This window comes from Emys orbicularis, chromosome 14, assembly GCF_028017835.1.
Source record: "Emys orbicularis isolate rEmyOrb1 chromosome 14, rEmyOrb1.hap1, whole genome shotgun sequence".
NCBI classification, from domain to species: Eukaryota; Metazoa; Chordata; order Testudines; family Emydidae; genus Emys; species Emys orbicularis.
The window spans coordinates 39,883,662-39,896,497 of NC_088696.1; the positions used below are offsets into that span (position 1 = coordinate 39,883,662).

At 45.4% G+C, this 12,836-nt stretch overlaps 1 protein-coding gene across 1 annotated transcript in view; it reads left to right on the forward strand.

Annotated features, from left to right (window-relative positions):
- Positions 1-1,199: 1,199 nt before the first annotated feature.
- MATCAP1 (microtubule associated tyrosine carboxypeptidase 1) overlaps positions 1,200-12,836 on the forward strand; it is a 43,257-nt gene continuing 31,620 nt past the window's right edge. The window contains exon 1 of the mRNA XM_065416477.1: positions 1,200-1,769. Within this exon, the coding sequence (XP_065272549.1) occupies positions 1,200-1,769 (570 nt within the window). The remainder of the gene's footprint in view (positions 1,770-12,836) is intronic.

Sequence of the window (12,836 nt, forward strand, 5' to 3'; positions counted from 1 at the left end):
GAAATCCACCGCGGCAAGAGGCGGTAGCGGAGTCGACGGCAGCGCGGCAGCGGTCGACTTGCCGCCGTCCTCACAGCCAGGTAAGTCGACCTAAAATACACCACTTCAGCTACGCTATTCACGTAGCTGAAGTTGCGTATCTTAGGTCGACCCCCCGCTGTAGTATAGACCTAGCCTTAGACCTGAAGAAGAGCTCTGGATAAGCTCCAAAGCTTCTGTCTCTCACCAGCAGAAGTTGGTCCAGTGAAAGATATTACCTCACCTACCTTGTCTTGCTAATATCCTGGGACCGACGTGGCTACAACACCACTGCATATAAAAATATTATGGCATGCCATTGTTCAGTTCTCATTAATGTGGGAACTGTAACTTCTGCACTTCGTGACTTGGTTTTAACTCCGCAATCTTAACACTGCAGTAAGGCAGACCTCTGCACCTTATAGTTTTGTTTTATTCTATTCTTAATTTTTCCTTTAAACCAAACCAAATCCATGCTCCTCATTGAGAACTCTGTCAGGGCCAAGTTAGCTCTAGTTATATTGAAATACTGGGGGTTTTTTAACAATAGGAAAAGCACATTTCCTCCACTCCCGTAACTCACACTTAGGGCTTGTATCTGTGCAGTGTGTGCACTGATTTAATTAAAGCAGCAAACCCTTTCTGTGGACACTTAAACCCTCAATGGGGGTGGGGGCATGGTTTGCACTGATTTAATAAGGTGCATTTAGAAACTAGATTGGTGCACAAGCTGTGCATATACTTGTGCTGACTGTGGAAATGACCTCTTGGTACATAACAAGCACAGAAAACTTTAGATCCAAAGCTACAATTTTGAGTGAGAAAATGAAGGTGAGGCTGTAAATCACCTGGTGCTTTTTGGTCTAATCTCTTCTGGAGAGTTGGTGGCTGTGCTGGGCTTGCCTCCATGTCTGGGGTTACTGAACTTCTGGATGTGGGGAATTTACCTGCAGATGTAGGTAAGAGCCAACCTACTTGGGAAATTCGAAGAAGAGAGGTATTTTGTTCCTCATAACTGCGGTGTCATCACAGTTACAGCATCCTGGTGTTTAGGAGACTTCTCTTTTGAGGTTGTTTGTGCAGTTCCTGCATCTCTTTGTGTGTGTCTCTAGGTACAGGGCTGAGATGAGAGGAGAGCGCCCGGTTTGATGTAATCTCGACAAGGATTTTGGTCAAGGAAGATGGTGCTGGACTCGGGGACACAGTCATATGAGCGGCATCGCAATGTCCTGAGCGCCAGCCCCCAGCGCGAGAGGGGCGGGAAAAAGTTCTCTGAACACAATGGGCTGCAACTCTATTCCTACCTCTCCCCTTCACCATCTCCAGATTCAGACCCTACCCACCTGGGCCAAAGGCTCAAAACGCCTACCAAGCTCAAGTGCTCCAAGGTCTCAGAAGCAAGGCCCGAGGTCAGGCGGCTGTCGGAAATCTGCCCTGCTTTCCCAAGCCCCTGCAGCTGGATGCGCCGTAGCGAGAGCACCTGCACTGTGAATAGTAGTGGCCGGGCACGTGCACAGATCCGCAGTGCAGCTTCCCTGCCTCATATTGCCAGGCCAAAGGCTGAGGAGATCAACGTCAGCAGGAGGAGTCCTTGCCTGCTGGTGGCCCTTAGGCCCTTGAATGTTGACAAGGAGAGAGAGAAGTTCTTCCAGTCTTGTTATACTTACAACCCACAGTTTGAGTATGAGGAGCCTGTCCCCACGGCTGTGCTGGAGAAATACAGAGATGCATCAGACCAGTTCATTACACAGGTAAAAAACCAGTCCCTTGAGCATCCCTCCCACAGGCAGGTTGGCTCATTACCCTAAGGGACGGACACACAAACCCACCCACCCCTTACAGCAAAATGCCAGACTGTCTTCTTGCCCTGAGACTAAAGCCGCCACACAGCAAGGGGCCAGATTAGGTCAACACTCAGGGGATAACCCTCTCCCCCGTCTAGCAAGGAGGTGGGCTGGTTTGACACCTTGGAGATAGCTTCCCCCTAAGTACAGCCAGGGCTGGAACCAGGGAATAATGCTCCTCCAGCATTGGTGGGGGAGGGGATATCCTTCTGTCAGAGCAATTCCCTGATGTCAAGGAGTCTATCACATACTGCAACATTTAAATAATCGTTTGACTGGTTTTCTGGAACATGTCTTCATTTGAAGGGCTCATACTAAGGCTTTGTCTACATTGGCAAGTGAAAGACAAAACTTTTGTGAGAGGTGTTAAAAAAACTACACACCCCCGAAAGACAAAAGTTTTGCCGACGACAAGCGGTGTGAACAGCATTTTGTCGGCAGGAGAGCTAATGTGCCGCTTGTTGGGAGTGGAAGTTTTTTGTCCTCTCGACAAACAGCAGGTGCACTGCGCGCCTTTTAGCAGCACAGCTGTGTTGCTAAAAGCTGCGTAGTGTAGACATAGCCTAAGAAACCCACCTTATTGAATGGAATAACTGATGCCCTTGTTTTTATATTTCAGATATTTCTGTTCCGTCTCCAAGCTTGTTGGGCTTTATCTTGTCACAGAGTGCTCTTGTACACTGATGCATAGTGGTCATTACCCCACATTATAGATTGTGAAAAGTTGGTATGTTAGAATAAATAAAATGGAAAAAAGAAAGGATACATTGGTGTGAAACTGTATGAGCCCAAAATCTCAAATTCAGAATTAAAGCGGCTAGAACAACATTACCTCTGACTTTGAGCTTATGTTTTATGGAGCAACTGCTAATCCCTCCATAGTTAAGACTGCAACGTGTTTCTTGTTTAAAGCAGAATTTTGAATCTTCTCTAAAATCTAAATGCAGTCGGATTAGGCTGGAAAATTGGAGTTATCTTTTATTGGCTCAACAACTGTTGGTGAGAGAACAAGCTTTGAAGCTTACAAAGAGCTCTCCTCCAGGTCTTTGAAAGGTACTCCCGGTGTCCCAGCTAAATGTAAAATGGAACAGATTGTTTGGCATAAGTAGTTAGCACATATTCTAAGGGACCATTCAAGATAGTAGGACAAAAAGAGGGGGTTAGTCCGTTACAAATCGTTGTGATAAGCCATATATCCAGTGTCTCTGTTCAGTCCATGATAGTGTCTAGCACAAAGGTGGGCAAACTAGGGCCCGCAGGCCCGTCCTGCCTGGCCCTTGAGCTCCCGGCCGGGGAGGCTAGCCCCCAGCCCCTCCCCTGCTGTCCCCCCTCTCCCACAGCCTCAGCTCACGGTGCTGCCAGCGCTCTGGGCGGCGGGGCTGCGAGCTCCTGCCGGGCAGCATGGCTGTGAGAGCGGCCAGCCTGCCCCAGTGCTCTAGACTGCGCGGCGGCGTGGCTTGCTCCAGCCGGGCGGTGTGGCTGCCAGTCCTGGTGCTCTGAGCGGCATGGTAAGGGGGCGGGGAGCAGGGGGGCTGGATAAGGGGCAGAGGATCCCAGGGGGCAGTCAGGGGACAGGGAGCGGGGGGGTTGGATGGGGGTGGGGTCCCGGGGGGTGGTTAGGGGCGGGGGGTCCTGGGATGAGTTGGGAGTTCTGAGGGGGGCAGTCGGGGTGAGAAGTGAGAGGAGGCGGATAGGGGGCGGGGCAGGATGTTTGGGGAGCCACCGCCTTCCCTACCTGTCCCTCCATACAGTTTCGGAACCCCGATGTGGCCCTCAGGCCAAAAAGTTTGCTCACCCCGGTCTAGCAGAGTTATGAATTTAAGCTCCTAGGCTCATCATTTGAAAGCGATTTGCAGGTTTCCTTTGAAGATGAGTGCTCATAGGTCAGACATAGAGCGATTGCTTTGTGAAAGGTGTTCACCCACAGGTGACAGGGTGTTTTGTCTTTTATCATTTTCCTGTGTGAGTTCATGGAGAGTACAGTGAGTGTCTGGTTTCACACACACAGTTGTTTGTGGGGCATTGAGTGCACTGGATGGGGTACCCCATATGTTGTGATAGGCATGTGCAGGGCCCACGGATCTTGAAAGGTGTGTTGTGAGAGTGTTGATCATTGCAGCAGTGGAGATGTGTCTGCAGGTTTTGCAGCTGTTGTTCTGGGAGCGTCCAGTGCTGCTTTGAGTTGGTGTGTTCTGGTCTGTGGGGAGCTTGCTTCTGATGATGAGCTTGGAGGGTTGGGGTTGTTTGAAGGCCAGAAGTGTGAATTCAGGATTCTTCCTTTCAGGATGGGGTGACCATCAAGTATTGGTTGTTGTTGTTTGATAATATCCTGTATAGGTTCCAGTGTGGGGTGGTAGGTGACAACTAGGGGTGTGTGGTTGGAAGGGGTTTTATTTCTGTACGGAAGCAGGTTCTCTCAGGGTGTTTGGGTGGCCCGTTCCATGATGCAATCTACTTCTCTGGTGGAGCATCCTTGTTTGATGAAGGTGTTTTTAAGTGTGTTAAGGTGTATATCCCAGACTTTCTCCTTGGAGCACATTCTGTGGTATCTTAGCAACTGGCTGTAGATAAGATTTCTTGGTGTATTTGGGGATCTATGAAGGTAAGTGTGGTGATCTGTGGGTTTCTTGTATATAATTGTCTGTAGGGTTCCATTGTTGAAGCTGGTGGGGGTGTTCAGGAAGTTGATGCCGGTGTGGGAGTGTTCCAGAGTTTAATTGACTGGTGGTGATTGTTGGAATTGTGATGGAAATCTATGAGCGAGTTTAAGCCATCTGTCCAGAGGATGAAAATATCATCAATGTGTCTCAGGTATATCATTGGTTTCATGATGCATTTGTCCAGAAATTCTTCTTCAAGAAGAACCCGAGAAGAGGTTGATATATTGGGGAGCCATCCTAGTATCCATGGCTGTTCCCCTGGTTTGGACAAAGTGTTTGTTGAATGTAAAATTGTTATGGGTTAGGCTGAAATGGATGAGTTCGGCCATGTATCTGGGGTGCTATCTGAGGGATGTCCATTGTCTTGTAAATATTTGAGGCAGGCAGCGATGCTGTCATTTTGAGGGATGTTGGTGTCTAGGGAAGTGGCGAGGATGGTGTTCTGAGGGAGGCTGTTAATGTTGTGGAGTTTGTGGAGGAAGTCATTTGTGTCTTGGAGGAAGCTGGTCTTTTGTGTGGTGAGTGGTCAAGATGATTTCTGTCCGTTCTGGTATGCCTTCAGTAAGAGTGCTATGGCAAGATATGATGTGTCTGCCTGGGTTCCCTTGTTTGTGTATCTGCTACTGCAATACAAATAATAAATAAGAACTCCTTACTTGATATGGGGAGCGATTGCTGCTGGCTGATAGATCACACTGCACACAACAAGTTACTCTCCTACTGTTTCCAGTGGCACAGTCGCTGTTAAAGACTAACCATGCATTAGGGGATTTCTTAGGCCTGGTCCACACTAACCCCCCACTTCGGACTAAGGTACGCAAATTCAGCTACGTTAATAACGTAGCTGAATTCGAAGTACCTTAGTCCGAACTTACCGCGGGTCCAGACGCGGCAGGCAGGCTCCCCCGTCGATGCCGCGTACTCCTCTCGCCGAGCTGGAGTACCGGCGTCGACGGCGAGCACTTCCGGGATCGATCGCGTCTAGACAAGACGCGATCCCAGAAGATCGATTGCCTGCCGCCGAACCAGGAAGTAAGTGTAGACGTACCCTTACAATGATTTCTGTGTAGTTTAAGTAAATATGCTCGGCTCCCAAAAGAATGAATGGTGCATCTAGGAGCTGGAGGGAGATGTGGTTGTCTTGTGTGTGAAGCAGCACCTTAACAGTGCGTCTCCTGTCTTTTGTATGCAAAGTACTAAGTTTGGGGGTTGTTTTTTCTTATCGCTTTGGGGAAAGATATTAAGAGCAGAAGGCTCCACTGGGTGGCAGCAACCTTAACTCTGCTATTTTTTCTCAGTGAGTATTCTAGCAGCTGATGGTTGTGACCTGCTGTAGTTAAGGTTGTATAACAGTTTCCAGCCTAGCCTCCTGTTTTGATTGCTTGTAACTTTCTGAAACTTTCACTTTATGGGCTGAAATTTTCTAGGCTTGGTCTCTACCACACATGGTGATTGAGTATATAGGTTTGAGCAAATAACATTCAATCATTTGAATGAGAGGAGACTGAGGTAAAAATGTGCTGTGTACACGTACGCACTCTTAACTTTCTGTGTGCCTTAGTGCTGAGACGCTGGGGATCAAGGGCTGATAATTGATATGCAAATAGCCCTCCCTAAAAGAGAGGTTAAGTGTTCCTGTGAGAACTGATTGCAAATTGACCAAGTTATGAGGATTTGAAAATGTATACTTTGTATCTGAAATACAATTAATACCTCTTTCAGAGCAGTGTTCAGAAGATAGGTGGTTGCATTGCGCACATGTAATTTCAAACTATAGTCCCTGGAATCACCCAGAACCTGGAACGACTAATTTCCAAAAGGTTCAGGACCATCTAGGTTCTAGTGAAAGGAGGGCAAGAGTGGCTTCTGAGTTCTTCCCCACACTATCTCCTAGTCCAGGAGGCCATGCACTGGTCTGGGATCCAGGAGGTCCTGAGATCTATTCTTCCTTCTTATGAACTGCAATACTGGACCAGACCATCTAGTCTGGCATCCTGTCTCAAACAATGGCCAGTTCCAGGTACTTCAGAGGAAGACGGTGGAAGAAACTCTATAACAACAGACAATTATGTAATCTGCACATAAGAGACGTTTCTTCCCAACTCAGAGCAGTTAGTGGATGATCTATAGGCTGAAGCAGGGTGGGTTTGATCTCTAAATATTATTAAATCTGTCTGTCTGTGGATGTTCTTGTTATACATATCTCATCCTCTTTGAATCTTACACTGGCTCTTCTCCTCAATCATATTTTTGTGGCAGTGAGTGCCACAGATTGGCTAGGTGTTGGGTTTTTAAAAAGTCATTTTTGATTTAATATGTTGCCTTTGGATAAGTCTACTCTAGCACTTTTGTCGGTAAAACGTTTCTTGTTCAGGGGAATGAAAAAAACCCACCCCTGACCGACAGAAGCGCCGGTGTGGACAGTGCTTTGTCAGTGGGAGATGCTCTCCCTCCAACATAGCTACCGCCGCTCTTTGGGGATCGTTTAATTATGCCGACGGGAGAGCTCTCTCCCATCGGCACCGAGCGGCTACACGGGAGACCTTACAGGGGTGCAGCTGCAGCGGTACAGGTGTGCCATTGTAAGGTCTGTAGTGTAGACATAACCTTTAAATGTCCTTGAATATCCCTTTGTTATTATGTGAGAGGGTGAATAGGAACTGCTGAGACCATCTGTGTCCTACTCATTTTGTTATATCTCTCCTATATCTCTTGTTCCTCTTCTATCGAAACGAATAAGTCCCAGTCTTTTCTATCTTCCTTATACAGACAACTTTCCTCAGGCTTTGTCTACACTGCACTTTCGTTTGTAAAACTTTTGTCATTCAGGGACGTGAAAAAAACAACAGAAATTCTCCCCAAATGACAGAAGTTTTACCGACGAAAAGTGCCAGTGTGGACAGCGGTTTGTCGGCGGGAGAGCTCTCCCACCGACAAAGCTACCGCCTCTCACTGGGGGTGGATTAATTTTGTTGGCGGGCGAGCTCTCTCCTGCCAACAAAGCGTGGCTGCACTGCGCACCTTTTAGCAGCACGGCTGTAGCGGCACAGCTGTGTCGCTGAAAGGTGCGTAGTGTAGATATAGCCTAAACTAATAAGCCCCAGTCTTTTCTGTCTTCCTTATACAGACAACTTTTCAGCCTCTCGTCATTTCCACCACTCCTATTTCTGCTGTAGCTTTGTGACAGGGAGACCAGTATCCCAAGGGAGGAAGTGTTGATTTATGACATGGCATTGTGAGATCTTCAGTTTTATTTTCTCTCATTCTTCCTGCATCTAAATGTTTTGTTGGCTTCTTTTGACTGATGCTGCGGATTGAGCTGTTTGCAGTGACACACAAGTCTCTTTCCTGGATGATTACCGTTAACTTACAACCCAGTAAAGTGTATGAATAATTCAGATTTTTCCATCCAATGCACATAACTTTGCATTGTAAGACTGAATTTTAAGTGTTCAGTTCAATCCGAATTTTCTAGTCTTGACTGACCTATATACCTTTGTTATCTGAAACTTTAGCCACCTCATTTCTCTCCCATTATTCCAGATAATAAATATTAAACACCTGTTCTAGTACAGAACCTTGAGATATCCTAGTGATCACTTTCAATATTGAAAATTGACCATCTGTTCCTACTCCTGAGAATCTTTGTCACTCAGCCAAGTTCTTAAGCATGAGTAGTTGCCTCTCACCTCGTGACTATGTAATTTGCTTCTTTGTCATTTTTTTTTATATCTTGTAAACTGGTTCTTTATCCACACAACAAAAGTAAAAATAGTTCAGACACAGACTGCCATTTGCAGCTGAAGCTGTGCCATCGCTACCATGTGTTATTTATGTGGTTTTATAATTCTCTTTAAATGTAGTTTTAACCAGTTTTCCTTGCACTGAATTAAGGCTCCCAAGCCTATAATTCATAGGATCTCCTCCAGTACTATTTTTCAAGATAGGTATAATGTTTGTTTCCCTGCAGTCTTCTGGTATAAGCTGCTGGTTTTTAGGATATTGCATATTTTTGGTAGTACCTCAGAAGCTAATTCCACTTTCCTGGATTAATACATTCTGGTCCTGGTGACTCGCTGCTCTGTAATTTTTGTTTCAGAACCTCCTCTTTTGATAACTTAATATTTATTACTTGAAAAGAATAGGTAACTCCCCAACATACAAAACTACTCAAGATAGTTAAGTCCCAGGCAGACTGCGAAGAAGTACGAAAGGATCTCTCAAAATTAGGTGACTGGGCAGATGAAATTCAATGTTGATAAATGCAAAGTAATGCACATTGGAAAACATAATCCCAACTATACATATAAAATAATGGGGTCTGAATTAGCTGTTACCACTCAAGAAAGAGGTTTTGGATTGTGGATAGTTCTCTGAAAACATCCACTCAATGTGCAGCAGCAGTCAAAAATGCGAACAGAATGTTGGACATCGTTAAGAAAGGGATAGATAATAAGACAGAAATTATCATATTGCCTCTATATAAATCCATGGTATGCCCACATCTTGAATACGGTGTGCAGATGTGGTTGCCCCATCTCAAAAAAGATATATTGGAATTGGAAAAGGTTCAGAAAAGGGCAACAAAAATTATTAGGGGTATAGAACCGCTTCCGTATGAGGAGAGATTAATAAGATTGGGACTTTTCAGCTTGGAAAAGAGATGACTAAGGGGGGATATGATTGAGGTCTATAAAATCGTGACTGGTGTAGAGAAAGTAAATAAGGAAGTGTTATTTACTCCTTCTCATAACACAAGAACTAGGGGTCACCAAATGAAATTAATAGCCAGCAGGTTTAAAATAAACAAAAGGAAGTATTTCTTCACACAACGCACAGTCAACCTGTGGAACTCTTTGCCAGAGGAAGTTGTGAAGGCGAAGACTATAACAGGTTCAAAAAAGAACTAGATAAATTCATGGAGGATAGGTCCATCAATGGCTATTAGCCAGGATGGGCAGGGATGGTGTCCCTAGCCTCTGTTTGCTAGAGGCTGGGAATGAGCGACAGGGAAAGGATCACTTGATGATTACCTGTTCTGTTCATTCCCTCTGGGGCACCCAGCATCGGCCACTGTCGGAAGACAGGATACTGGGCTAGATGGACCTTTGGTCTGACCCAGTATTGCCATTCTTATGTTCTTAACGTCATCTATGGTGAAGACTGATGCAAAATAAATCCTTTAGCTTGTCTGCAATATTCCTAACCCCTTAATTGCTTTCTTTACCTCTGGTGGTCAACAAGACTTCCTGCTTCTAATACACTTCAAGAATTTCTTGTTCTTATGTCTCTGGGTGTTTGCTCTTCAAATTCCCTATTATTCCTCTGACTTTCCATTTTAGCTGTTATAGTTTATGTTCTCTTTTTCCATTGCTTCACTTGGGCTGGATATCCACCTTTAGAAGGTAACCTGTTTGGCTCAGATAACCTCTCCAACCTTACCAATTAAGCATGCTGTTTATTCTTCTCTTGCCTCCTTTTCAGTGAGAGATCCACATGCCTCTTGTGGTTATGGTTGTAGAATTTGTTTACATGCTCAAACCGTGGTTTTTTAATTCCTTCATTTTGGCTTAAAAAAGAACCACAGCTAGTCAATAGGATCATACATTCCATCTTCCTAAAGTTTTACGATCCCTTCCCTGAGGATGTTGATTTTACTAATAGTTAAATAATATAATTGCCACTTCAAGAAATATGCGTCCTGTGTGTTGCTTAGGCCTAATGGAAGAATAGCCTCTCCTCTTTTGGTGTAAAACTAGCTGTTCCAAGAAGCAATCATTTGTAATGTTGATCAGTTGCGTCTTTAATTCTTGTTCCAGTGTGACAGATGTGACACATATGCAGAACTGAAGTCACCCGTTATCGCTGCATTGTTGGAGATGGTTGCCTCTCTGGTCTCCTACAACAGTATGCTCTCCCTTTTCCTCATCAGGAGGCCACTAGTATATGTGAATTGTTAGGACTTGGGGTTGGTAGGTCCTGTCAGTTCAAAACATTTCTTTTTCATTTCTATTAAATCTGCTAGGTGCTACTCCCCACCTCTGACCTGACCTGTCCTTCCTATATAGTTTAGGGTTTCACTGGCTGGCCTTAATCATTCTCTGCAGTTCAAACCTCTTCCGTGGAGGTTGGCAAAATATGCTGCTTACGCTTTTCAGATGAAGTAGTAACTGAGGCACAAAAAGGTTAAGACCAACACTTTCAAAAGTGGCCACTAATTGGGGGTCCTTCACTATTTAGGTAGCCAGTTGTAACAGCTTGGGCCTGATTTTTTCAGAGTTACTGAACAATCGTAGTTCTCATTGACTTCAGCTGGAGTTGTGGGTACTTGGCACTTCCAGAAATCAGGTCCCAGGTAGACACCTTGGGTACATCTACACTGATATGGGCTCACAGGGCTGGTGCTACAAGGCTCTTTTAGCAGTGTAGATGTTCCCGCTTGGGCTAGAGACCAGGCTCTGAAACCCGGGAAGGGGAGAGGGTCTCAGAGCCCAGGTTCCCACTTGAGCGGGAATGAATAAACATCTATTTTTAGCCTCAGAGTGTGAGCCACACAAGGCCAAGTTTGCTGCTCAGGCTCTGAGACTTGTTGCCGTGGGGTTTATTTTGCAGTGCAGACGTATCCTTGAGACCGAGTTAGACTCTGAACGTCAGCAGCCTTGTGGCCTGTGGTTTGCACAAGGTCACACAAAGTTTATGGCAGATCTGAGAACAGAACCAAGATCACTGCATTAATAGACCCATAGCTGATCCACCAGATGACATTGCTTGAGCAAAAGCACTTCACATGTGGGTGGTTGGATATGCTGTCTATAAAGTGGGGCTATTTGTGTCTGTTCGTCAACTGCTTTGAGATCTACAAGTGGGAGAGCTAAGCGTGAAGGGCATGGGGCTGATCTGTAATAACTTCTCAATACTACAAATGAGCTGAAAGAACGAGGAGTACTTGTGGCACCTTAGAGACTAACAAATTTATTTGGGCATAAGCTTTCGTGGGTAAAACCCACTTCATCAGATGCAGGGAGAATCATAGAATATCAGGGTTGGAAGGGACCTCAGGAGGTCATCTAGTCCAACCCCCTGCTCAAAGCAGGTCTAATCCCCAGACAGATTTTTTACCCCAGTTCCCTAAGTGGCCCCCTCAAGGATTGAACTCATAACCCTGGGTTTAGTAGGCCAATGCTCAAACCACTGAGCTATCTGTCCCCCCTCCCCCCCATACCTACACTCTCCTGATTGCAGTGGAGTGGAAAATACAGTAGGCAGAAATACACCTCTACCTCAATATAACGCTGTCCTCGGGAGCCAAAAAATCTTACCGCATTATATTGAACTTGCTTTGATCCACCGGAGTGCGCAGCCCCGCCCCCCCGGAGCACTGCTTTACCGCGTTATATCCGAATTCGTGTTATATCGGGTGGTGTTATATTGAGGTAGCGGTGTATATACACAATACAATAAAAGATGGGAGTTGCCTTACCAAGTGGGGGGTCAGTTCTAACACCGCTACCACTCTGAAACCTGTCACAGATGAGCTGGTTATTGGGATAGTTACTGTAGGACTATATTGAGTGATTGGATTGTTCACTGTATGCTTGAGTGGACTTAATTTAATAGTGGAGCAGGGCTGTTAGGAAACTAGCAGGAAGGCAACCTCCTGGTAAGCATTTCCTAACTAACCTCCTGGTAAGCATTTCCTAACTAACCTCCTGGTAAGCATTTCAAGGGAGCTAAAAAAATGATGCCTGTGCTATTAAGCTGTGAAGACGTTATTTCCAAGCACCAGTAAAGTTAAGAGTTGTTTGGCCAAGGCTCGGGACTAGCATGTCAGAAGGACACTAGTTAGTCATGCTGTAATCCAAGGGTCGGCAACCTTTCAGAAGTGGTGTGCCGAGTCTTCATTTATTCACTCTAATTTAAGGTTTCGCGTGCCAGTAATACATTTTAACGTTTTTAGAAGGTCTCTTTCTATAAGTCTATAATATATAACTAAACTATTGTTGTATGTAAAGTAAATAAGGTTTTTTAAATGTTTAAGAAGCTTCATTTAAAATTAAATTAAAATGTACGGCCCCCTGGACAGGTGGCCAGGAACCGGGTAGTGTGAGTGCCACTGAAAATCAGCTCGTGTGCCGCCTTCGGCACATGTGCCATAGGTTGCCTACCCGTGCTCTAGAGTGAGGAGGATGGCAGGTACCACCCATCGTGATGATTTTTGTCTATTGGCTGCAACAAAATTCCATTTGCGATTGAATTTGTTTTCTTTCAAATGCAGGATGAACCTGAGCCATTTGGAAATTGTTCATGAAAAGAT